Source organism: Eutrigla gurnardus (genome assembly GCF_963514095.1).
Source record: "Eutrigla gurnardus genome assembly, chromosome: 3".
In the NCBI taxonomy this organism is placed as follows: Eukaryota; Metazoa; Chordata; class Actinopteri; order Perciformes; family Triglidae; genus Eutrigla; species Eutrigla gurnardus.
Genome location: NC_139917.1, coordinates 26,967,394 through 26,993,461, shown reverse-complemented (window position 1 = coordinate 26,993,461; position 26,068 = coordinate 26,967,394). Strand labels below are relative to the sequence as shown.

Below are 26,068 nucleotides of genomic sequence, written 5' to 3'. Positions count from 1 at the left end.
TATTAGGACTGTGCCAGAATATGCCCAAAGTATATGCAGTCTATCAATGACTTATATATTACTATATATATTATATATTATATATACTTATATATTTTTCTTGTACTTCTTTACCGCCCACTCAAACCCTGTGGAGCTCTTTAACTGTGCATCTTCGTTTTGCAACAGTATTTTAAGGGAACTGCAGGCGTCACCCACATGAACAGCCACTGGTGATCTGTTCAGAGGGGTGCTCTCTGTCACTTCATTACTATTTTTGTCGGAGGTTCTCCGAAACTAAATTATTATATTTTAGATTTCGTAGAAGACGCTTGTGAAAAATCACTTTGTATACTCAGTTATTGTTTTTAAATGTGTTACAAAGGCGGTTCCGTGTCGCTTTAAGAGCTTCCGGTTTCCCCTCGCGTGTTTACAAACCAGACTGTCACGAGCAGCGACTTCACTCGGACGAGCAAGTGTTTGAACAAAGTGTCCGACAGAATGGGCCGCTGTGTTTTGGTGTTTTTAGCCGCTGTATTTTCCTGCGCATGGACACAGGCGGTGCCGCCGGTGAGTCGACGTTTCTGCGTTATCATTGTGCCGTTTTAACGCGTTAATGTGACGAAGCCCTTTACGACGCTAAGCTGTGTTTAACCTTTTGTATTTATGTTTTACAGTATACAGAAGACTGTCGGGCAGACATGTATCCACCAAACGGTCCCACGTAAGTACATTAGTCTGTTAAAGTTGTGTTCTCCCACGTTTAACTAGGGTTTGGCGTTTCATGTGTTTTGTAACACCGCGAGTGAACTGCTGCCTTCAATTGCTCCTCGTAAATCTTAACATCCCGTAGATGCACTGCGTTTTCCTGTTTAGTGGGTTTATTTTAATAGTCAATAATATGAATGAGGAGGCATGATTCACTAACTGGTGTTTAATAATTAATTGGGCACCCACCAATTAATACCAGTTTACACACGGTACTGATGGTATGACGACACACAGCACTGATGGTATGACGACACACGGCACTGATGGTATGACGACACACGGCACTGATGGTACGACGACACACAGCACTGATGGTATGACGACACACGGCACTGATGGTACGACGACACACGTTACTGATGGTATGACGACACATGGCACTGATGGTATGACGACACACGTTACTGATGGTATGACGGCACTGATGGTATGACGACACATGGCACTGATGGTATGACGACACACGTTGCTGATGGTATGACGGCACACGTTGCTGATGGTATGACGACACACGGCACTGATGGTACGACGACACACAGCACTGATGGTATGACGACACACGGCACTGATGGTATGACGACACACGTTACTGATGGTATGACGACACATGGCACTGATGGTATGACGACACACGTTACTGATGGTATGACGGCACTGATGGTATGACGACACATGGCACTGATGGTATGACGACACACGTTGCTGATGGTATGACGGCACACGTTACTGATGGTATGACGGCACTGATGGTATGACGGCACTGATGGTATGACGACACACGGCACTGATGGTATGACGGCACACGTTACTGATGGTATGACGGCACTGATGGTATGACGGCACTGATGGTATGACGGCACTGATGGTATGACGACACACGGCACTGATGGTATGACGACACACGGCACTGATGGTATGACGACGACACACGGCACTGATGGTATGACGACACACGGCACTGATGGTATGACGACACACGGTACTGATGTATGACGACACACAGCACTGATGGTATGACGACACACGGCACTGATGGTATGACGACGACACACGGCCCTGATGGTATGACGACACACGGCCCTGATGGTATGACGACACACGGCACTGATGGTATGACGACACACGGTACTGATGGTATGGAATACACACGGCACTGATGGTATGATGACACATGGTACTGATGGTATTGAATACACACGGTACTGATGGAATGACGACACACGGTACTGATGGTATTGAATACACACGGTACTGATGGTATTGAATACACATGGTACTGATGGTATGACGACACACATCCATACTCGAGGTTTGACACAGTCTGGTTCCTTCCTCCCCAGGTTCAGAGGGAGTGTCGCTTGGTACACGGTGGACCTCGACTTACCGCCCAGCAAGAGATGGACCGCTCTCATCACTGACAAAAAAACTGATGTAAGAACAAAGAAGTACTTTTAACGCAGTCTCACAGTAATATCACACTTTACTTTTACTCGTTCTGTGCAGCTGGTCAACATGATGCAGGCCATCAAAGACTTGGCGAATGCTTTCGTGCCCAGTGGAAAATTGGTTGAACTGGTTGATGTTACACTGGTGAGTTTCATTTCTTTCCATCTGAACTATGTTTTCCTCAGAGGAACTGCCATATTTAATTGTCATTGAAGGTTTTATGACCGCAGTGTGTTTTTTATAATGTTTTGCAGCCTTTAATGGCGGACACACTGCCAAATCCCTTTGCTGATGAAATCAAAGGAATTGCGGCTGCTTCAGGGATTCCTGTTGGTAAGTAAACACAATTTTTTTTTAAATGTTCCATTGACTTCTGTCCTATTTATTTATTATAATAATAATTGTTTTTCCTCGTTTTTATAATCTAGGTGAAGTTGTCTTGTTCAACATCTTCTATGAGGTGTTCACTGTGTGCACATCTATTGTTGCAGAAGACAGCAAGGGTGGGTCATCATCCAGAATCAGATGAATTAATTAACTTCAAACATCAACTTTATCAGTAATGAACTGATACTTTTGGGCTTTGCACTCTTACAGGTAACCTCATCCATGGTAGAAATCTTGATTTTGGATTATTTATGGGGTAAGAAATCACCCCAAAATCACAATGTTTAAGATCTTGACTCGGCTCTGGTAAAACCTCATGAGACCAACTTGTCCCTCGTCACAGCTGGGATGTGAAAAACAAGTCCTGGATCATTAGTGAGAAGCTGAAGCCTCTGGTGGTCAACCTGGACTTCAAGAGAAACAACCAGACGGTCTTCAAGTCTACAAACTTTGCTGGATACGTTGGCATGCTGACTGGCATGAAGCCCGTAAGTCATGGAGTGGAATGACACTCTTCCGTCGTTGTGAACATCTGTGACAGCTGTTGGTTGTGTGTAGCTCATGCACGGTTCTCGGCGTACCAAAGATCTTTCTACGTTCTCTCCTAGCACGTCTTCACTCTGACTATGAATGAGCGCTTCAGCCTCGATGGAGGATACGTTGGTGAGTGATTATTCATTTTGCCCATCATAATATTCCTACCAGCATTAGAGACGAGGTTGATACTATTGCTTCTCTTACTGCCACCACGACTGTTAATGCTACTACTACTATACTTAGAACCCAAGGGCCTGGGCTGCACCAGATTTCTGCCTAAAAGCCTATTAAGGCAGTTTTTTTTTCTGACTTCTGTTGTGATATGACACTATCAATAAAATTGAATAGAATAGGTCTCTGTTTTGTGGATTCTTCACCTCGATGTGTTCACATGCAGGAATCCTGGAGTGGATCTTGGGGAAGAGAGATGGGATGTGGATGAGCTTCCTCACTCGCTCTGTTCTGGAACATGCAGACAGGTATTCGTTCCTCTCGATATTCAAACATGTCCTTGATGATCTGTATGCCGTTCTAGCTGCGTGTCCGTGGGGAATCTCATGCACGGACGTTTTACCTTTTTGTCAAGGACAGTTTACTTGGAGAGTTCAGTTTGACGATGAGGTTAATTAAAATGCTTTACGGAAGACGTTTTTGAGACAAGAAACACGAGGTGACATAAAGACTTAAAGGATTTAAAGAATAAAAGTAGACGGATAAAAATAGATAAAATAGAAGATAAAAAGAAGTAACATTTCAACCAATCAATCGGGAGAATAAATGTTCATTGCACTAAATACTTCTTCTAATAATTAAAGGCAGCAGCAAACACAAGTTAAAAGGAATCAATGAAAAGTGGGCAGATTTGAGTTTGTCTGGATCCAGATTGGTCAATAGAACTGAAAGTTGCCTCTCGGTGTCGAGCAACGGTGTGGACCAACAAAGCGTCTCGTCCTGTTTCTCACCAGCTACGAGGAAGCCCAAACCCTCCTGGCTCAGACCAAGCTGCTGGCTCCAGCCTACTTCATCCTGGGAGGGAACCAGACGGGCCAGGGCTGCATCATCACCAGGTCCAGGCTGCTCAGTCTGGATCTCCTGGAGTAAGTACAGGAGCTCCTTCTCTGCTTCCAGAGCGTTGAACGTTAAATTAGCCTTTATTTTCTCTCGAGCATTTGAGAAAACACGGGTAAAGCAGCAGCACACTATTCTCCATATACATGCAATATATCTGTATACACGTTCAATCAAACTATAACTATAATATATATAAGGATATTGCATGATATATTACACTTGCACATCCTCCCCAATAAACACCATACTGTTAAATGACCCATTCCATGTCAACACTACAGTCATTTTGCATTTGTGGATCTAGAAATGTCATTTTAAAACGACATGTTCGATCACCATGTATGTTTGGATTAAAACTTAGCAACTCAAATCAAAAACATTACATTACAGTGAGATCTATCATTCCCTTTTTGTGTGGCGCAGTCACAATGACGTGGCGTTCCTCCCGTTTTTCTTGTGAAACATCACTTGCTCAGCAGTATTGGTCTCAGATCACCTGATTTAAACGCCGTTTCACAAATGAGTCGCGTCATGTAGCTTACTTCCTTACTGCATTACAGGATCGACGTGAAGCTGGGCCGGTGGTACGTCCTGGAGACCAACTACGACCACTGGAAGGAGCCTCTGTTCCTGGATGATCGCAGAACCCCCGGCATGAAGTGCATGAACCAGACCACGCGCACGGTGAGTTCCTCTTCACTCGGAAACGCAGCCGTACCACAGTAATACCACGGTGTACAAGTACTCTGTTACACGGAAAAGTCATGTATTCACAACTCTACTTCATTCAAAAGCATGTATAATAGTATTGGCATCATAATATACGTACCAAACATAAAAGTTCTTGGCCATTTCTGAACAATAAATATGATATTTTCTCTAATAATTGTCCCATCACTTATGTTGAAGCTGTAAAGGGAACAGAACTGGACAAATGAGGTCTTCAGATGTTCAAAGCTCATTCATGTGCTAAACAGGAATGTACTTCAGACCTAAAATCAAAGTGGTCAGACCTTTGATCTTTTTTTTTCTTTTTTTTTAGAACATCTCATTGAAGACCATGTATGATGTCCTCTCAACCAAACCAGTGCTAAACAAGGTGAGTATCTTAATGACTGTTCAAAGTATCTAAGCTTCAGTCAGCATAAATAAATAAAAAACCTTTCCTCACTGTTTTTCACAGCTGACTACATACACAACGCTGATGCAAGTGTCTGAGGGAAAGCTGGAGGCTTATATCCGCAACTGCCCAAACCCCTGCATGCCCTGGTGACAGCCGACCCCGAATCAGACCCACACCGGTCTGTAAATACCCGTCTGTGTGCTGACAGGGAGACATGCTGAGGTGGTTCCTTTTTAAATGTTTGCACAGCTACTAAATGACCAAAGTTTATCTTTTTGTTTGATTGATTGAGGGAAATTCAATTCTGAAATTACACACTAAGCGTTTTGTGCCTCCACACCAACTCTGAGTTGTTGTTGTTTTTTTTTTGTTTGCTAAATCCGGGCTACATGTCAAAATGTCGAAGCTGGTTACAGAACCTGTATCACCACATGACCACTAACACACTGACAAATGTACCTCATAGCTGGCACTACCTTTTCATTCTTAAAGATGCTTAATAAAATGATTCCCAAATTTCAGGTTGGACTTGTGTGTTTACTTGGTTTGATGTGAGGATGTTGTGAATGGAGTAGTTTTAGATTTCTCATTTGGGGCTGCGTTATTTTCAGACTATTAAACTCACTATACTACGACTTGACGACAAATGAGAATTTGAATTTTTTGACATGACAGTATGACGCCACTTTTTTTTTTAAAGACTTTTATCACTTTTTAAAAGATTTTTTGACATGCTATACTATGACTTTTTTTAATCACATTTTTTACATGTAATACCAGGTCTTCAAAAGGGGGTCCGGGACCCCTAGGGGGTCTGCAGAGTTACTGCAGGGGATCCCTGAAATGATTTAATCCCAAACTTTTTTTCTTCCAAAAATGTAAATATGGTCCAAAAACACATTAACATGAATACAACCTATATTAAGCAGATATAAATCTTCCTGTTTGTTAAATATGTTGAGAAATTGTGACGTAGAAATGCCGAAATAAAATTAAAATATGAATCTGTCAACAATTACTTAGCATTGTATACATCCAGGGCTGCACAGTGGTGTAGTGGGTAGCACTGTCGCCTCACAGCGAGAGGGTTCGGGTTCCTTCTGTGTGGAATTTGCATGTTCTCCCCGTGTGAGCGTGGGTTCTCTCCTGGTTCTCCGGGGATAGGTTCAGTGTGAATGTGAGTCTGTCTCTACATTTCTCCCTGTGATAGACTATATAAAATACTATATTAATTTTTATGAGTTTTCTTTACATCCTATACTATGATTTTTTCATTACTTTTTTCAGCATACTTTACTATGACGTTATTCTGACGTTTTTTGGGGAAATGCTGTATGACCTTTTTAATAACTTCTTTCTTTTGACCTTTTTCGACATACTATGACCAATTCAAGTCTTCAAATGTGTAAAACCCAAAATACATTTAATTCACTATCATATTGATGTTTTGCCATTTTTTTCTCTGATGATACTCGGCTCTAGAGTAGAGTAGATTACATTGACCATAACAATCAGTGAACAGAAGTGATGATTTATATATTTTAAGACGTTTGGTAGGCCCTCGTGGTTATCGACATGAAAACACTGATGTACAAAACGTGTCAACACACACCATTTTCTTTAAAGTTACAGCATTTTATTATTTAAAATGTACGACTGTAGCCAACATTTGAATGACATGAAAATCAGTGGAGAATTAACTTCAACAGAACAGTATATAAAGATGTGTTTCAAGGGATTAACGTTACATTTCAGCTTTGAGCTCTGATATAATGGAAAAAATGTTCAAGCTGGAGAAACAATTAGCTCAAGCCAGCCCGGCTACAACTGAATTTCCATCCTACTGTAATCTCTTTATAATTAGGAACTGAGTGCAGACAAGAAGAACAGTGGAACAATAAGGCAAAGACAAATAAAACATTTAAAAACAAATTACAACTCATGTTAAACTGATCCCAGAACCAAGAAGGGGACTAAGGCGAATCTGACCAGGAGTTTCAGGACTATAAAGATCTAGACAGAGGATTGACTGTCAGTAATCAGCAGCATAAAGACAACCCCTCCCCAGATTATCCATAAATCACATTAAATACTCAAGAATTAAAATTAACATGTCGACTATGTGTAGATGTTTCATTGCATCTGTGTGTAAAGTCACAGCTAACTTGTGACCAATGCTATGAGCCTTTGCTCCAATAAACTAGCAGATAAAAGAATCAACAATCATATAGGTTGCAAGCATAGTGTTGCTAAATACAGTAGATTTTGAGACATCCAGGTATAAATCTTTACACACTCTGGGCATCGACAGTGTCTGAAGACAAAACAAAGGGAAATGCATTAATGACTCAAAAAGGGACAGACTATGCACAGATGCACACAAGGTAACGAGGAACAGCATCTACACCAATAAGACGAATGCATACCTGGTTCCTTCAGTGCGTGTGCATTTCCCACCAGGCCAGTCAGGGACTCGGTGTTGCCATTCAGGATCTCTACAGACAGGTTGTTATTCTGCTGCTCCTCCACTATTCTCTTCTGTAGTTCCTCCTTATGTGACAACACAGTATATCATTGGATAAAATAGATTTACACATCGACTTCCAATTAATGCTTATTAATACAAACAATTGTGTTTCGTGTGTGAGCTCTTACACACCTCACACATGACTGAGAGCTGCATTGGCACGTCATCCACTTTCACAAAGTCTTCCTCGTCAGATTTCTGACTGGTGTTACCGGAGCCCATCTCCTGCATCAGAAATATTGAGAAAAATCAGCACGCAATAAAGAGCAAAGTATCAAGTGTGTTACTTGTGAGTAATGGTGCTTTCAATACAGATACTGTTTGGGGTCAAATCTGAAGTTTGGATGCATCCTGAGCAGCTTTTCTGTCTTCAAACTAAGCATCTTCAGCCTTGAACTTACATCTACATTGATCATAACAGGCGAGTCTGTGTCAGGGCTGCTAGTCGTGATTGACCCACTGGGGACATCCTGATCACGGGAGACCTCGCAGGAGCTTCCTTCTAAGGCAGCAGCTGTGACAACATGACTCTCCTTATCAGGACTCTGGCAAGCCACCATGTCATGGGACTCGACTGTGAAGTACATGGTCCCAGCTGACTTGTTCATTTCTAAAAAGAAAAAAGAAGATTTCCATCAGACAAAAGTCACATTTTGTTGCTTGAAGGAAATTCCCACTGAAAATATCAAGGCAGGTCTCACCGTCATCACCATCACCATCATCATCATCATCTGAACTCCTCTGTACAGCTTTGGACTCCTGTGTTTCGCTGGGTGTCTGAAACATGAAACGATTCCACATTTCAGACTAAGAACAGAGTGTTTAATACAAGTTATGGTTGTGTATTTCCTGTAACACTGACCTCCTGCTCCACATGTCCATCAGCAGAAGCCTGCAAGGATGTTTGGACATCAACGGGTCCAGCTTCAAACTCCTCCATTTCCTCCTCCTCATTCTCATCCTCTCCACTGCCATAGCTTGTCAGGGCCTGAGTCTCTGCTTTGGAAAGACCTGAAAGAAAGAAACATGATAGAATGACACATGCATATACGTGAGAGAAACATTAAAAAGCTATAGGAATTGGATGATAATTTCATTTGAAAAAAACATTACTCTCAACCTCTCATTGACAGTGAGGGATTACCACATAACCAAAAGTCTTTTTTTTAAAGGTAGTCAGAATTCAGAGGGAATAAATCAGCCGAGAAGCTTTGGCCGAACCAATGTAACGATGTTATCCTGGCATATACATGGTAAGAATGTCTGAATGAATGTGAAAGGGAGGGGAAAGTAAAAATGATTTAATATTTCCACTTACTGATTGACAGCGGGATTCCCAGTCCATCACCATCATCCTCATCCACTTCTGAAGCGTCGCTGCTCCTGCTGTTCTTCATCTCCGTTTGATGGTAGAGCTCCTGGAGGGTCGAATCATCTTCCTGCTCAGTCTCATCTCGGTCCTGGAAGAACAAGGGAGACATTATTGGAAGAGATTACTAGTGATCTAAGTGGTATTATATCTATCTGTATTAAATGTACTGACCTTGTCTTCATCTGTGTAGGCTAGAGACATTGATTTATCACCATCTGCTACAGTATTTTCCTAATCGGAGGAATACAATCAATTAGTCTCAATCAAACAAACATATGTGCAAAAGTGTTTATTCTTTCGTTGTACATGGTTTTATAATATCACCAAAAATAAAAACTTACATTGAGACTGTGCTTTGTCCTACTGGATTGCTCAGCCCTCTTCTTACTTTTGTGTTTGGCTGCCAAGGCCATGCTGCTACTGTTGTCCAAATCCTGCATGAGCCTAAAGAAGGCAAGTTCGTTGAAGAGGATCTCCGAGATCTCCACCAGAAGATCCTCCCCACAGTCCTTCAGAGTGCGGCCCACAAATCTCCTAAGAGAGTCCTGGAACAAGAGAAGGAGTGACCGTATCAGAAAGGCTGTTCTTGGTTTCATAGGCTTCGACTTGGTCTGGTCGTCACTGGTCATACCTGCAGTATGCCTCCAAGCTGTCTGTGGAAAAAGCGGACAAACTCCTTGCTTTCATCACTTTGTTGGGTGAGAGTAAGGACCATGCGCCGCACAGATGTCAACAGCTGGAGGGAGCACACTTCATCCATATTCTCCTAAGAAAAAAAATAAACGGGAACCGATTACAGAGTTATTGAACTCTTAAAAAACTGCTCATATTCAGTGGTGCACCCAGTACTGACATATTCAACCTTCAATAATGCATCTCTTAATGAAAAATGATGAATTCTCTGCAGCTTCCTGTGTTGTTATCCTACCTTAAGGAAGGGAATGACTTCTGTCATGATGGCTTTGATCTGACGGTCCAACTGCTGGGTGTCGATCTGAGGACAGCGCACATCACCAGCTGCACCTGCTGCTCACAGACACACACAAATCGTTTCATTCAGGTATTCTGTAAAATCAAACTGCAAAGTCAAAGAAAATGATTGTGCTGCTACAGGCCCCTCCGTGATGTGATGTAGGCAGGCTTATATGAATGGTACCTTCCACTGGGTCAGCAGGGTTAGCAGAAGGATGTTCAGCAAGTGAAACATCAGAGCCGCCTGCAGCTGCAGCGCTGGCGTTGCAGGGGTTAAACTCAGCTTTAAGCTTCTCACGTTCATACTCCCTAATCCTGGCCAGAGCTTTGTCTAAATGAATCACCGTGTTGCCTATCAGAGCAGCAAGGAGAGCGAAAAAGAGACAGAAAAGGGATATAAAAAGTCCAAGATCAATTAAGAAAGAGAAGGCTGTAATGGATATGAATGCATCTGTAACCAGGTTTACACTACAGGATCAAACTAAGTATGCCAGCTCCTAATCATTGTCCGACCGGTGTCCCAAAATACGAAAATCCATCTTTTCATTGCCAAATAGTCCTCTTTGTTAAAATAACATTCCTTAGGTTGACCATGTAGTGTTGCTACGGAGACCAGCCCCGAGCAGAAAAAGTAGGAAGTGGTACCTCAATGGGACTTAGTTAAAGGCAACAAGCAAAGCATTTCAGCTGAATACCAGGTTAGGTGTAAAGTTTTACAAACACTTTCTACATGCATAACTGTACCTAAGTCATCGTTAGCAAATGCTTCCAGGTTTGACGAGGTTGACATGGTGCTGTCGTTGCCTAGAGATTCTGCATCATCCCTCTTCTTCCTCGCATCCTGTGTGTGCCTCAAGTTTTTCTCCACCACCTCCTGAAAAAGGTAGAGATTATGTCATGAGGCACACACATTATATGACCTTTAACGAAGCCACACGGCTTTTTAGCCAAATTATTTAGGTTCGAACCAAAGAATTGGATTAGGAGAATTGATAATTCATACCAGATCCACTTTTAAAAACAGCATTCTATACAATCTCCATTCTCCTAGCATGGAGAATTAGACATTTCATCCATCATTCTTGAAGAAAGGCATTATTTAGGCAGGAAAAAAGGGCTTGCACCCAAAGAATATAACTCTGGGGACCCAGAACAAAGAACATGTGTCTGATCTGACGAAAAAAAGATGTGGAGAGATGAGGGTCATTTTTTTTACAGACAGGTTTCTGAAGTTTTGCTGTCAAGTTCAATTCAAAGACAATGAAGACGGTGGGAGGGGAAATTAAAATCAGTGAATAAAGGGACATGGGAAGATGAAAGGAGACAAGGCGAGGAAGGATGAAAGGAGATAAGCCTGAGAGAAACTAATGAAAGATGGATTGAAATCTAGAAGAGGAATCAAGTAAAAGTGATTAAAAAAAAGAGTAGGGGGAGGACGATGGTAAGGATTAAGATAAATACGTCAGAGCTGGTGGAGGCCTCTCTATGGAGTGACACGCACGTTAAGAGAAAATAGAAGAATAGCACACTGGGAAGCAATAATGTGTCTCTTACGGCATCACTGGTTGCCAGACTCTCACTGGGTGTCAGCTCGGACTGAGAGCCTGCAGCCCACACCAAAGCCCCGAGAGGAGGTAACTGGTCCTCCGCTGCACTCTTCTCTGCCAGGTGTCTGGTCACTATGTCCTGGCAGAAACACAGGCAGACGATTGTAAGGGGACATTGCTTTTATATCTCAGGCCAGGCTCAGATTAAGAGTGATTTAAAATTCTAACTGAATTAAAAAAATATCATCAAATTATAAAAATAGACAGATTTTAGATCAACTCACACAGTCAAACTACATCTACGATTACATTCAAGTAAGCTTTACTGTCTTGCCAAAGCTAAATGACATATTACGGGTCGGGAATATAACATTTTAACTAGAAAACAATCACAAGGTAACAAATTAAACTCTTAAAACAGTAAATCCATGAAAACATATATACACAAACTGACTGGAGGAATGAAGTCCCTCTAATCCTCATGATTTCTCCACCTGTATGGTTTAAGACAATCCTTTTTCCCATCAACAACTCCATCTGACTGCATTTGAGCACTTAGTGTGCTCCGATTGATTTGGCAATCGATTGTTATCGGCTGATTTTCATTCCAAAAAACTTGATCAGTGGTCTTAAATGATCCGGCCAATCAGATTCTGAATTTTTCTATACTCATTTGCATGCCTCCTCGCTTGTCTTTTAATTTGCTCCTTAAGCGTCATAGCTACAAAAACACACAAACGTTGGCCTGGTTCTGCAGCCGGCTCGCCATCTGCAGAGTATTTCGCTGTCTGTCTGATCTATTTTTTCCCCACAAGCCAGGAGTGAATTTGGCAAAAACAAACAAACTGGAAATCTATTGAAAAAAAATATAGGCCTAAATGATATATCTTGTCTTATATGATATTAATGAATCAGATTCTGATAAATGCTTCCCATGCTTGCACACACACACACACACACACACACACACACACACACACACACACACACACACACACACACACACACACACACACACACACACACACACACACACACACACACACACACACACACACACACACACACACACACACACACACACACACACACACACGTCTATACGTACCTGGAGTGAATACAGCGCCCTCTGCCGCAAGTAGTCTGTGTTGAGCAGCTGCAGCTCATGGAAGAGCTCAATGAGAAAGTGGGGACGGGACTCATTCTGGGATATCAAAGTAGCCACCTCAGAGTAGATGGTCTCCCTCAGGGCCTCGAACAGTGAGAAGTCGCTGCTTGCATCTACAGGTTCAACATTTGACAGCAGGAAGTTTGAGTGGACACTTGCATAAACGCCAATAGTCGTTACACAAGCTTAGAGACTTTGGTTTAGAAATAGAACATGCATGGGATGTTTGGGTGACAAATTAACCACATGGTGCCTGGGCTTGCACTGTGAGTTTACCTGGTGCTTCTGTGCATGCAATTCTGTTAGAGAGGAAGGGAGTTCTCCAAGCATAGGCTGTGAGTAAGATAAATTAAAGTGACAAACAAAGTAAATTAACCCAAAATGAAAATGAAACACGTGGTCATGACAAATGTGCAAAAACAAGACAAGATGTGATAATAACGAGGGAAAGAACTTAAAAAAAGACCTGCAGATGCAGACAATAAATGTATCCAAAGAAAAACACACGGACAAAGAGGGGTGAGGTGGGTGCATCATTTTCACTACAAGTAGCTCGACCCGCACCAGAGGAGATGTCGTTCCGTTTGTGGCCAAGCTTCGTTTTGCTGTCAAGTTTCTCTTGAGTCAGCTTGTCCAGCAGACTCTTATTCTGATCCTTCTGATGAGACAAGGCTGCCCTCTTCTGGACAAAGTCTGCCGTGCTGCTAACACTGTCACTCTCATGGCCTGAGGATAATACAAAACAAAGAAAAAAAGCTAATGAGATTTCCCCCATTGAGTCTTTGGTTACAGAAAATAATAAAGAATACCAGTTTGATACCTTCACTGTTCTTGCTGTGCCCTTTGTTTCTCCTGCGACGACTCTTAGAATTTGGCGTCTTGCTTCGTGAGGCCAGGTTGGCTTGTGCAGATGCCTTGCGCCCAGCCTTAAAAGTCTTTGTGATGGTGGTGGGATCAACAGGATCAGGCAGGCTGCTGAAGCTTTCCTGTGATGCCCTGTCAAATTCTTGAGGCCTAGGGGGGCGGCTGGCAAAAGTAGGGGAGGAGGGGGGAGACTCCTGGGGCTCCTTTTTAGATTGGTGATGCTGGAATGTGTTGTTTGCGTAGGAGGTATTGAGCCAGCCAGACAGTCTAACGGTGTCACAGGAAAAATAAATACATGAACAATAAAGTTTACATCATTAAATATACATTTCTTTTCCAGAATAAATGAGGAACATACCCTCTATCTGTGGTGGTGTTAAGAGGAGAGCGTTGCAGTGGAGGAGGAAAACTCATGTACTCGGTTTTAATTGAGGTGTTGGGGTCTAACGGCTGCTTCGGGTGGTCAGGTGTTGCCTGACTTGCTGCACCCTGAGGGAACTCGCCCATGGGACCAGGGAAGAGTGGATATAAGTTAAAGCCTGCAGAGTGAAAGAAAGAAAGAAAAACACTTCAACAACTGTGCACAACTACTACATGAAGCATATAACCAGACGCCATCTTTAGTTGAAAATCTGCATGTGGTTCTTTTGATTTTGTGTTAGCTCTCTGCTTCTAATGCATGCATGGTAATGCATACCATTCTAGGCATGTTTTTGAGGAGAACTGAGAACTTGAAGCTCAAGGAGTAAGAACTATTCATGCGGTACCGGGAGGGAATGGGGATAAGGCAGCAGTCAACATGTTGGTTGAAGGAGGCATGGTTGAGGAGAAGGGACGGAAGACACCAGGGGAGGCTGAAGGGCCAGAGCTGGACGCCTGGGATGAGCCATGCTTCTGAGTCTGCCAACCTGCAGTTGAAGAGGAAGCCTGCTGCTGCTGCTGTTGCTGCTGCTGGCGAAGGAGGTCATTAAGGACCTGCTTTATTCTGAAGGAAAAGTAAGACAGAATATAGATGACCTCATGAACTTATAAAAGGTGAACTATTTGATAGAAATAAAAGAGTACAACTGCATATTATTATTTTCACCTGTGTACGTTGTTTTGCTGCCAAGCTAACTGGGTGTAACACTGGTTGAGCTGGTGCATGACCAGGTGGACCTGTGGTGATGACAGGTTGTTCGGTAACATGGTGTACTGACCGGTCAGCAAGCTTTGCAACATACAAGAGAGCGCCTGTGGAAGGAGGACAGATTGTTTGGTTTGAAATAACAGTTTCATTATGTTTGAAAAGACAAAGTAAAAAGGCTCCTAAACAAATACCAGATAGAAAGCTACAAGTAGAGTCTCTACTGACAATTTCAAATGCAGTGGTGTCAATTATTAAGGTCAGTGTATGTGCATGTATTTGTCCAGTCTTCAGGCCACTGACCTGCTGGTCCTGCAGGAGTGTCTGGCACATGTTGGTGCTGAAGTCCAGCTGTCTCTGCAGCTGGCCGACCTGTTCCTGCCACTGACCTGAGCCCTCGGCGAAAGAGAGCTCAGAGGCCCAGCGCAGGTTTTCTTGTCGCCGTGTACCTCCATGCTGGTTCGTCCCTGACTGGTTCAAACTTCTGGACTGCTGCTGCTGCTGCTGCTTGGCGTTTGTTTTATTCTGAAGAGATGGATTCCCGCTACCTTCACCAGAGAAGGCTGGTGGAGGCTTCAGGTTGCTAAAAATCACAAAATATGTGCACATCATATTAAAAAAACAAGATTAAAGATGAGGGGTGATGACATTTAAAATTGACTGAATTGTTATTTATTCAAATAATAGTATCCAGCACCAGATCGGCCTGTTCCAGCTAGTTAGTCAGTAACCAACCGACATTCAATATCATTATCGGTGGAAATCTATAACAGATATCAGTGCAATAGAACTCCTTCAGCATCCACTTCGTCTGACCTTCCTTGATTCTTCCCGTTACTGTAGGAGCACTGGTTCCTGCTGGTCGAGTAGATGTGGATGTCGTCATCAGAGCTACTCTCTGCACATTCATCATGCTCCTCGTCATCCTCTTCCGCACCCATCTCTGAGTGATATTCACCCTCATCCTCATCTTCTTCTTCATCCTCATCTTCATCATCAAGGTGGCAGGGAGTAGAACCCCAGGTAGCCATTGTCCTGAAAGCACAAAGACACAAAATGGTAACAATTGTCGTTTTAATCACTACTTAGCAGCTTTACAGCTTTAAAAAAAAAGAATAACACTAAGTAAGAGTAATCACAAAAGCTCTTAGAATATGTTTGAGAAAAGCATAAGAGTTCATGTTATACAATTTGGCTGCTGTTTTCACCTGACCTTCAATAGAAAAACTCCTATTTTACTCATAAAATGTTTTTTAAAAAAATTAAAAATGTGGGGTGTCATGATTTGGATTCTAAAAAAACAATCGGAAAGATCTTTCAATTTCGATCTTTGAAGTCAAAATCAGGACCCTTGGTGTCCGCCCCGTCTGCGCACATCAAAAAAAATAAAGAGGAAAAAACTTGTCATAGACAACACAGCGTAGCTTGCCGGTAGCCTGCCCTGCCGCTGCACTGTTTGTGATCCCTGCCGCTGCCAGAGCTGGAAATGGAATCCACCCTGCTTCCCTGAAGTAACCGGTGTGGCAACATTTTACCTTCCCTGCGAGTTATGTAAAAAATGAATGCATCGTTGACAGAGAAATTACAGTGTGTAGCCTGCAGAGGACTTAAAGACTGCCACAACCAATGCTTGAAAAAGTAAATGATAGTTGTAGGGGCATAAAATAAATGATGTTGATCTTAATTAATCAAAAGTCCATTGTCTAATAATGGCATACATATTAGTGTTGAAAAAAGTTTAAATCGACAATCAAATCTAATTGGATTTGGAGAATGGTGACACCTCTAAAAATAATCTATTTTGGACTTGGTGAGACAGGCCCCTAGAGCAGTCTCCTACCTTTCATCCCTACTGACAGGCTGTGAGGGTGTAGCAAGGCCATCTGAGTCGTCAAGCCGCCTGGGAGAGTCACTGAGACCACTACGCCTCTGGTGTTCAGCCATCAGGGACTCCAGGTGCTTTCTGCGCTGGCGCAGTTCTTCCCGTAGGATCTGGTGACGCCGCATGTCATACCATAGCTGCTGACGATGCAAGAACAGAGGGGAACAGTTAACTGTAATCCATCTGTACAAATCTCATTGTGACTTTATGCTAGTGGCAGCCACAGGTTGTTACCTCATTGTCAGTGACTGATGAAGTAACTGCTTCTGGAGCAGTGAGTTTTAGCACAGCTGAGTTGGTTTGGGGGCCAGAGGAGGAGGAAGCCAGGGCAGTGGCTGGAGTCGAAACAGCAACGGGAACCTTCCTCAGCAAGCCCTGCTGACTTGTGGTGCTGGACAAAGATGACTAGAAGAAACACAGAAAGTTCAGTATACATTTAAAATATATAGTGCCAAATTAGTAGATACACCTTGCTAAGAGTAATCCAGTCTGCCATATATAAAAATATCTTCATGAAGGCTCTAGCTTTAACATTACAAACACTTTCTAATCTGATTTAAATTATTTGTATTGATTCAGCTTCCTAAAGAAATCAGAGTTTATGTTCTTGGAATAAAAAAAAATATATATATATTTGACAAAGACAGGAAACTTGAGTGTGTCTGTGTAAAGTACCTGGAGGTCAGGACAAGCCCACTGCAGATCCTGGATCTTTCCTTGGATTTCAATGAGCCTCTGGCGCTCCTCGTGGAGCTGCTTCAGCTCTTGCTTCTGCTGACGCAGCTTCTCCTCATACAGCTTCTCCCTGTGTCTTCAACAGTTTGGATGCAATACAAATTGATCAAAACCAAAAACACAAAGACTAGAAGTAAACATTCAGAATAGAGTCAAAATGACTATGATTATAAGACATTGTTGGACATTATTTTGTGACATGGGACTGTACCTGGCCTTGCTGGAGCGTGTGAATTCTCTGGTATTCTGTTTAGGTCCGGCACCCATAGACCCAGCTACAGTAGCTCTGGTATTATTTGGCTGTTGGCGTAAAGCTTCTTCCTCATTAGCTGTTGTGCCATCAGTGTCGTCACTCTGGATACAGACAGAAACACACAATTTACAGTGTTCAGCTTAAGATTACTGTTTCTCGACTAGATAATGAGATACAAACCACCTCAGCTGTTAAAAGAAAAAATCCAACCAAAAATACTTGAATGCTGTTCACTATGAACTTTAGTCAGTGGCCAATTATTTGTTTTTCTTTTCCCATAAACGTTGGCTTAACAAGACGCAATGTGTCAGGTTTACTAAGAAAAATCATTGAAACAAGCATTTGCTTTAAAACTACTAATAGGAGGACATTTCTTCAAATCCTTCATATTTAACAACATTCCCTGTCATTCTGCAAAACGTGACAACTACATCCTTTAACATTGTTCTGTTGTCTGCCTCACCTCGACCATGGCCACCAGCTCCTGAAGCTGCCGGAGTTTCTGCTTCGTTGTGTGCCGATGAACCTTCTGGGCAAATCCACCATTGTTCCCCAGACTGCTTCTTCGACTGGACCCTGATGCCTCACTCTCTGGAGCCGCAGCCCGTGCGCCCTCATCATTATCGAGGTCGTCTTCATCCTCATCCTTCACCTGATCATAGGGGGTGTCCCTATTGTACTGGCACTCTAAGGAGAGCAGCGGTTCAATCACACAGAAAACATGCAATAACAATACAATGAATACTGAAAAGGAAGATTACCATCAGCTGCAACATGGATCTGTGTGAACGTGTGCATGAGCGTACCTATGGCTGAGGGGATGTTGAGGCTGCGGAGGTTGGCTGCCGACCGGTTGTTGATCTCACATTGAGTGTTGAGTCTGCCATCGCGGTTGTTAGTGGCACTGCTACTGACACTCTGCCTGTTCATCAGGCTGTTCAAGTCTGCCCAGTTTCCACTGCGCTGTGGGTTTCTAAAGACATAAAGTGCTGTTATGGATACATCACAATGCCAGCAGTAGAATCACCCTCACTGTGACCTAAAGCTAAATGTGAATCCATGATGATGTAAGTCTATTTTCATTATAAATTAATCTAGTGATAACTTCATCAATTAATCCTTTGGTAAAGCATCAGAAAAATGTGAAATTTATATATAAACAAACCCACCTGATGTTAGTTACAGGCCGGCTGTTCTCCTGCTCAGAGTCAAACATGGCCTCAAACATGGAACCGTCCTCCGTCTCATCTTCCTCCTCCTCATCCTCTTTCACATTCTCATTGACCGCATCCACCATCATGTCAGAGGTCTGCTCGTAGTACTGAACCAATTCCCGCAGCTCATTCAAACGCTTATGGACCTCCTTTAGCTTTCTGTAGGAAGAACAAACAAGTGTCAATGAAATGAAAATGTATACTGGGCTAAATAATTAAAGGTTATGAGACACGCAAGGACAATTACTTCAAAATTCCCCCCTTGACAAATGTTTTAAAGTACAGTCATCCACAGAAAAGCACCCAGAAAAAAAAGCGTGGAGGGCTCTTGTTCAAGAACACTTTAGCAAAGGCTGAAACGTGCCAGGGCAGGGACATGCTGTAGGTTTTGTGGCTGCAAGGTTTCACTCTATACAACACTCTGGTGGTGATATCTGATCTGCCTATTCAGAGGCTTTTTGTGTGTACCTGAGCTTGTCTGTGGAATTGGAGCTGTCCTGGTGTTGCGAGAGAGCAGGATGAAATGAAATGGCAGCCGAGGCCCCATTAGAGCAGAGGGCAGGTGTACAATCCGAAGATCCTCCCATACTCAGACTGCACTGCGTTGACAAGCCATGACCTGAAAGGAACCACATACAGTACACTTCATAGGGGGAAAAGCCACAAAATAACTGCAGAAAGGCTTCTGGATTACTCTTACATGAGTTGTTGTTGAGTGTCTGGTCTCTGAGTGAATGCAGCTCCTGCAGGATCTTGTCCATGGTTTTCTTTTTGTCTTGGAGTTCTTGGAGCTTAGTTAGTTTGGCACTGGCAGCTGTTGCTCCCGTGTCTAGACCAGTGTGGGGACCAGAAGCAGAGTGGAGGAGAGGCCTGTGTTGAGGTGGACCAACAGCATGGGGAGCCCTAGACCAGCACACCTCTCTAGAGAGGGAAAGGCTCGCTGCTTGGCGACGGTTGTCTGGCACTGCTTTAGTCTACAAGGCATAAATAACAGAAAAATTATACCTATATATTTGTTATTAAACAAATGTGTTGATAAAAATAAAAAGTTTCAAAAGGTTAAAAGATTTTGTCTCATTATAACACATTTTCTATAATAAATATCTTAATCGACATATAGAGACATTGATAGAATGCTAAGCATTATTATTAATGCTTATTACAAAACTGCAGTGCACGAGTCAGAAGACGGATCAATGTAGGAAATATTTCTAGATAACTATTATCTAAGGAGGCTATGGCAGGCAAAAGTCATAGTCTAGTGTACCTGAGAATCATGTAGCTGGTTGTGAAACCGCTGGATCAAATCATTCAACTCATCATTCAGTTCTGATGTGATGCTCAGGCCTGAGACGCTGCCTGTGGTTTCTGTGACAACTAATGACAACAACAAATGTCAAATGAATTGAACATAGGAAAATATTTGTTCATGCTCATCATTACACATGACTTCAAGTGGTAGAACCTTTTGAAAGTACCATTTTGGTGACCTTTCAATCAACTAATAAACTATGATGTATTATTAAGTAGTAAAGGGCTATATTTATTAAGCTCTACCTTTACCAGCTGCAACATTTAAGTGATGAACACATTAATGCATAGGTAATAATGACTACTTTAAGTATGTTTATGCTAATACTTTTGTGCTTTTACTTAAGTACCATTTCAATGGACTTTTACTTTTACTTTTTAGCCCTGTCGCTTCCCGTAGGAAGTCTAGGAGGAAAGTAATGTATACAATTTTTTCTACTGGAACCACAAAACTATAGGTCGGCACTTGATTGTAAATGGGCCTGCGACTATGTTAGTGTATATCTCACCAGTGTCTTCAATCACAGCGAGTGCCTGCTCTGCACTGTCCTGCATGGCCATTAGTGCTTCCTGTCTGCCCTGCAGGGCCCGGAGCTGCTCCTGCTGCTCCAGCATCTTCTTCAGCAGCTCGTGCTGCTTACGCAGATTCTCCAACTCTTCCTTCTGGTCAGCTCTCACCGTCCCCGGCCTACCTCCCTACAAAAGTCACATCGACACAAACACCGACTCAAAACATGACAGCGCTGCTCAGCAGAAAAGGTAAGAGGCTTGTAAGGCAAAGAAAGGGAGGAACACATTGCTTTTTATACATTTCCTCGTGTTTGAATCGAAAGACAGAACACGAATACATTATACCAATTACAATGGATACATGTACTGCAACAGACCTGCGTCCATTTTGGGAAACAGTCCACAAATGTACACACCGTTGCATTTGAGGCATCTGAGGAACGGACCTCAATGTTAAGAGAAGTGCTCTCAGCTAGTGAACCTGAGCCCACTGCGGAGTCCAGGGTCCCAACATCATCCTCGTCATTCTCCCGTGTCTATAACAATAGTGGGAAAAGAAGATCAAAGATAACTGAAATACAATCTTTATTCCAACAATTACTTGGCATCGTTAAAGTAACAACTTAGCAACTGATAATAAATCAAAATACCATATGTGCCCCAAAATGCTCAATATATGAGAAAGCCTGCATGTACAAGCTGCTTACATGTGGGAAATGGCTTGACTGTTGGAAAGGTTTTAGGCCTCAGAGAAAGACCGTTATTAAAATGTGTGGCAAGCTGCTAGAAAAACAAACCAAACAGGTTCCATTTCAACTACAAATTAGCTTTCAAATAAGCTTTACACGTGAAAGAAAACAATTTGTTGAAATGTACTCAATTTGACTGCATGAGAAAAGCAAAGAGCGAGCTTAACTTTGGGGGAAAAACACGATAAAGAAACAAATGAGACTAACCAGCATTTTCTGCAGGACCCGTAAATAGGACCTCTCCTGCTCCTTGAGATGGTCGATGAGATGGGAGAGGCGCTCCACGTTGGCTGGCACATCATTCTTCTCCACCAGGTCGTCCCGCATGGAGCTGGCCTTACTGATGTACTCCCGGATCTGCACCAGTTTGCTCACCACCTGGGACCGTGCAGAGAGAGGTGGGTGGTGTATGTGTGTGGGTTTCAGAAGAATAAACAAAAAGAATACAGAGAGAGATATAAAGAAAGGTGAGCGAGCAACTGCAGCGACGACTCAGATTAGGCTAAATAAGGGCAGAAAGGGGTTGGGCACAAAGCTCACTCGGCACCAGGGGTGGCATATTAATAAATCGCCCTAAATACAGCCGCGTGTCAGCTGCACTAGCTTTCCCTCGCTTTCATCCTAGTTCTAGTTTCACAGAGTAGCATGTAGTGCAGTGATACAAAGACACTGCCATGTACATATAAAAACTGACTCATTTCAATCGAAACGTCTTTCTGAGCAGGAATATCAAATGTAAACCTGATTTTTCTGGCCACTGGGGAGCAGGGGAATTTGTCAACATAACACTGACATGACATTACCCATTAAGTTGATATGGCAAACACGTTAGGTAACAGTTGCTTATTCACACGACCCACGGTTAGGGAGTAACATTATCATTCATTTGGAGTTTCTGGCCACCAGAGGAATATGAATCCAGTAATCATGCTATTTTAGCACCCTGTTTTAGTCTCTTCCAAATTCTTAGGGATATATTTGACTCTTCAGTTGCTAAATGGGCCACGATATGCACCAGCTAGTCACTAACTGTGTCTGTCTGTGGTGCTGAGCAGGTTTTTAGAGCTTTTTCACTGAAAACAGCTGCCTGCTGCAGCCCAAAGCATCGCTATGAAAGCGGTGAAAGTGAACCAAAAACAATTAAGTTACGGAGAAGTCAACAAAACGATGAGTTGAAAAGTAGAGCTCGATTTAGCCAAGAGGAGCTGCAGATTCAGGTGATAATTCTGAGTAGGTCCATCACTACTAGCAACCTCTTTCACATTGTTAAGAGTGTTTTCACATTAGTTATGGTCTTTTCAAAACAAAGTTAATTAAATCAATATGGCATAACTTTCAATGTGGTTGTTACACAGGAGAACTGTCTGTTCTATATCAAAACATGTTCAAATTCTGTGCATTTCTACACAGACCTAATTTCATAAAAGTTCATGAAATTATTTGATATCATGTTTAAAAATGCTAGCAGCATGCTACATTCAGGATACCCAATCCTAATACATTTTTGGTGGTCCTCTGACTTTTCATCTGGAACTTTGGAAGCACCAGCAATGTCTCATCATCCAATTGATGCCACCAAATTGTGTACAGGCCGTTAAACAAGATTAAGCTCTAACTAAACCCATGACAACAACAAAACAAAAGGTTACCTGACTGCTGTCTATTCTCGGCTCTCCTCTCCCATATTCTCTTTGCGCTAAGGCCCCTCTCTCGCTGCTACAATGGCTGAGCCTCGGAGTTTCCTTGGTAGGAGCCAACAGGGTTAACGTATCCCTCAGTCCTGGGCTCGGCTTCTTAGTTTCCTTAGTGATAGCTGGTGTGGCTGGGGCAGAGGAGGACGGAGGGAGGAGCTCCTTGCTTCTGTTAGTGTTTACATGCAGAGGTAGGAAGTTGTGGGGCTTCTTGTTCTCTACAGCTAACTGCCGCTGGTTGTTAGCAGCTGTGGCACGCCCCTGGGAGTCGCTGCCAATGCTCCTCTGGGTAAGAAAAGAAGATATATGTCAGACAAATCACCACTCAAGCCTCTGTGCATTTTTGTTTAATAAGTTACTTTTTTTTTTTTACATAATTATCTTCTATCAAAAAGTATAAAGTGCCCGTGCTGCATTGATACAAACACCTCATGCGGACATCAGCTTAGTCCACCATGGAATATTACAAATATTTACATGTTTTCATGGACTGCTCAGTCATTCTGCCACCCTCAAAAGCTAACCCTATACCAATGTAAAATATTCTGCCACACTTCCTCTACTGCCTGCCAATGCATCACGATAATACATTGGCATTTTATCACTGAACAAGTGACGAGCATTTTTATTTGGTTTGAAAGTGTGATAATCCTGAATTCTACTCCACGTCCTTGAGATTCCACAAACTAGTTATCCACAATCGGAGAAATTAGCATGCAGACAGCAGTGTGCTTGTGCCACGCATGCTCATGCTGGTAAAAGACATACATTCCTACAGGGAGATGTTCATAAAGATGTTACTCAAAATGATGCATCCAATGGGATCCCACAAATCTCATACTTTACGCACTATAGATTAACACAAACACATGCACACACAGTTAATGCCAGATTTTAAATTGTGCCGTGTTACTTCCCATCTAATCAACAGCTTTTCATAGAAGTCAGTCAAAAAAAACATTTAAAACACGGTGGAGTATAGAAGCTTTTCACCTCATCCAAGTCTGTGAAATTGATTCTCTGACGCAGCTTGTCCAGCTCAGTCTGGTCCGGGACAGACATCTGGGTGATGTATTTGATGTAGGGAAAAGAATGAGGAGTGCGTGCTCTCCTGCGGCCGGCCCCGGGGGTGGACTCTGGTGAAATATCATTAGTCAGGCGGCTCTCCACTACCGCAGCAGACAGCTTCTTCTTGTTCTTTTCAGAAGATCTGTTGGCTTTCTTCTGCTGAACACCCCAGTCCTGATAACAAAAGCATTTGCAATAGTTATTATATATAAAATTAAACAACCAGACAATTGTCATCCACACAGGTTCTGAGGAGCCTGTACCAGATTGTTGAGTCTATCTTCCAGACTGCCATTGGTTACGGTCCAGTTGTGCAGCTCTTCTGCACTGTCATCAAAAGGAGTGCCTCCAGTTGCCATGTCACCCACTTACAGCCTTCTGGAATTCACCAAATGAACACTGGTCAACACAAAGACCCTAAATTAAAAATATTAGCCTTATAAGAAAAAGACACAAGGAGATACTGATTGCCACATACTACAAGAGAATAAAAAGTACACTATACAACGTCAACATATATTAAAATAACAAACTAAGAAAAGGACATTTCAGGAATACGGAAAAATCAAGTCAGGTTAACAGGTTTGGTTAAACGTTAACTAGTTTAGGTTCATACCGTTGCGCTAACCTAAAGTTAGTGTCTAAAAACGACAGTAAACTGTAGTTATGAAACGCGTTGATGTTACTTTGCCAACAAAAACGTTAGCTGTTATTAATGACGTATTACTGACCGTTACAAGTTGACCGATAATGTCGATAACGCAGAAAACCATTACAGCTAACGCTACAACAGTTAATTCCAAACAGCCGTTAACTTTAACAGTATTTCAGTGACCTGTCCGTTACCGTTGCTAGGTTCTGTGCGAGTGTGTATGTGTGCGCGTGCGTGGCCCTCTCGGATTCCCGGGGAAAGTACAATGAGTTACCGCGAGCCTTCCGCACTGCTACCCGCAGGGACACCAGCTAATGTTAGCTTCAGCCTTGAACTGTCGTAGTTATATTAAACGAACGTTAAGAATACGTGCGCATGTAACGTTAGCTTGTTTCTTGGATAAAACTTCAGTAGCTTGACACCCGTGACCTAGTTCTGTTCCACAATCGCCATGGCAACACGCTATAACGTTAATCCCGATGTGCACCAGCTAGCCCGCTGGTTAACGTTGCCTCGATCCCCTATCGACGGGAAACACAACCACACTTGGCGTTATTTGTGTCGATCAAACAATGACAAGACTTTATGCTAAACAGTAGCGAAAGTTGCAACGGTTGATGGGGTACCTTGCTAATGCTATCTAGCTTACAAACAGCTGCTCACCACGGAGCTAACTTCATGTCACGATAAAAGTTGAAGCAAACAAGCGTCTCAGCTCGCGTTAACGTTAGCAAAGCTAAACTTCAAGCACATAATTGCGTTTGCACTACGATAGGATCGACAAAATATCATTAACAGTAGCTCACCACAAGCGTAGTACGTTTAAATACTGTCTTCCATGTTATTTCAAACTGCGCTTGCTAAGTTAGCTTACACAATTTAGATGGGGAAACGTTGGTATTACCGTGCAGAGGGGAAGTGAAGGAGATGCCGTTGTCTAGCACGTCATATAACTAGTTATTACAGTACATGTTTCCCATATTCTCTCTGATACTTGCAAAAAGACATTTGATAAACAATAACGTCTTATCGGTCGCAAAACGCAGCAACTCTCGGATGTGATCCTGGCCTGCTGTAAACACTCCCATACAGCAGGGGGCAGTGACGTTATAC

General features: G+C 42.6%; 2 protein-coding genes across 8 annotated transcripts; one reads left to right on the top strand and one right to left on the bottom strand.

Moving 5' to 3' along the window:
- Positions 1-280: 280 nt before the first annotated feature.
- asah1b (N-acylsphingosine amidohydrolase (acid ceramidase) 1b) lies at positions 281-5,835 on the top strand. Its single transcript, XM_084006652.1, has 14 exons — positions 281-549; positions 657-703; positions 2,091-2,181; positions 2,254-2,340; positions 2,451-2,529; positions 2,625-2,699; positions 2,794-2,839; positions 2,927-3,071; positions 3,192-3,246; positions 3,518-3,599; positions 4,086-4,217; positions 4,752-4,875; positions 5,234-5,290; positions 5,375-5,835. The coding sequence occupies exons 1-14, from the start codon at positions 481-483 to the stop codon at positions 5,462-5,464; spliced, it is 1,179 nt and encodes a 392-aa protein (XP_083862778.1). The 5' UTR covers positions 281-480; the 3' UTR covers positions 5,465-5,835.
- A 1,093-nt stretch (positions 5,836-6,928) lies between these two features.
- pcm1 (pericentriolar material 1) lies at positions 6,929-26,029 on the bottom strand. 7 transcript variants are annotated; one of them, XM_084005939.1, is made up of 40 exons: positions 25,860-26,029; positions 24,567-24,681; positions 24,229-24,477; positions 23,194-23,520; positions 21,752-21,922; positions 21,212-21,331; positions 20,795-20,981; positions 20,242-20,351; positions 19,675-19,948; positions 19,443-19,593; positions 18,930-19,133; positions 18,567-18,733; positions 18,224-18,447; positions 17,719-17,861; positions 17,448-17,583; positions 17,007-17,177; positions 16,731-16,912; positions 15,707-15,925; positions 15,194-15,473; positions 14,852-14,997; positions 14,532-14,749; positions 14,123-14,303; positions 13,721-14,031; positions 13,465-13,626; positions 13,177-13,233; positions 12,841-13,013; positions 11,740-11,871; positions 10,930-11,059; positions 10,370-10,537; positions 10,142-10,239; positions 9,845-9,979; positions 9,555-9,758; positions 9,385-9,444; positions 9,160-9,301; positions 8,704-8,852; positions 8,543-8,618; positions 8,243-8,451; positions 7,974-8,066; positions 7,741-7,864; positions 6,929-7,628 (listed from the first exon to the last, which is right to left on the bottom strand). In XM_084005939.1, the coding sequence occupies exons 2-40, from the start codon at positions 24,660-24,662 to the stop codon at positions 7,603-7,605; spliced, it is 6,405 nt and encodes a 2,134-aa protein (XP_083862065.1). In that variant the 5' UTR covers positions 24,663-24,681; positions 25,860-26,029; the 3' UTR covers positions 6,929-7,602. The 7 variants fall into 7 exon arrangements, with proteins under 7 accessions (XP_083862065.1, XP_083862070.1, XP_083862066.1 ...); XM_084005944.1 differs by having other exon boundaries at positions 14,673-14,749; XM_084005940.1 differs by having other exon boundaries at positions 16,731-16,909.
- Positions 26,030-26,068: the final 39 nt, after the last annotated feature.

Bases quoted from the DNA above. Each gene is read 5' to 3' on its own strand.
- pcm1 (XM_084005939.1), bottom strand. From the start codon at position 24,662: ATGGCAACTGGAGGCACTCCTTTTGATGACAGTGCAGAAGAGCTGCAC. The intron at 18,448-18,566 runs GTACGCTCATGC...TGCTCTCCTTAG, and splicing joins CAACATCCCCTCAGCCATAG to AGTGCCAGTACAATAGGGAC. The intron at 14,304-14,531 runs GTACCGCATGAA...TTCACTCTGCAG, and splicing joins CTTATCCCCATTCCCTCCCG to GCTTTAACTTATATCCACTC.
- asah1b (XM_084006652.1), top strand. From the start codon at position 481: ATGGGCCGCTGTGTTTTGGTGTTTTTAGCCGCTGTATTTTCCTGCGCA. The intron at 4,218-4,751 runs GTAAGTACAGGA...ACTGCATTACAG, and splicing joins CTCAGTCTGGATCTCCTGGA to GATCGACGTGAAGCTGGGCC. The intron at 5,291-5,374 runs GTGAGTATCTTA...TGTTTTTCACAG, and splicing joins CCAAACCAGTGCTAAACAAG to CTGACTACATACACAACGCT.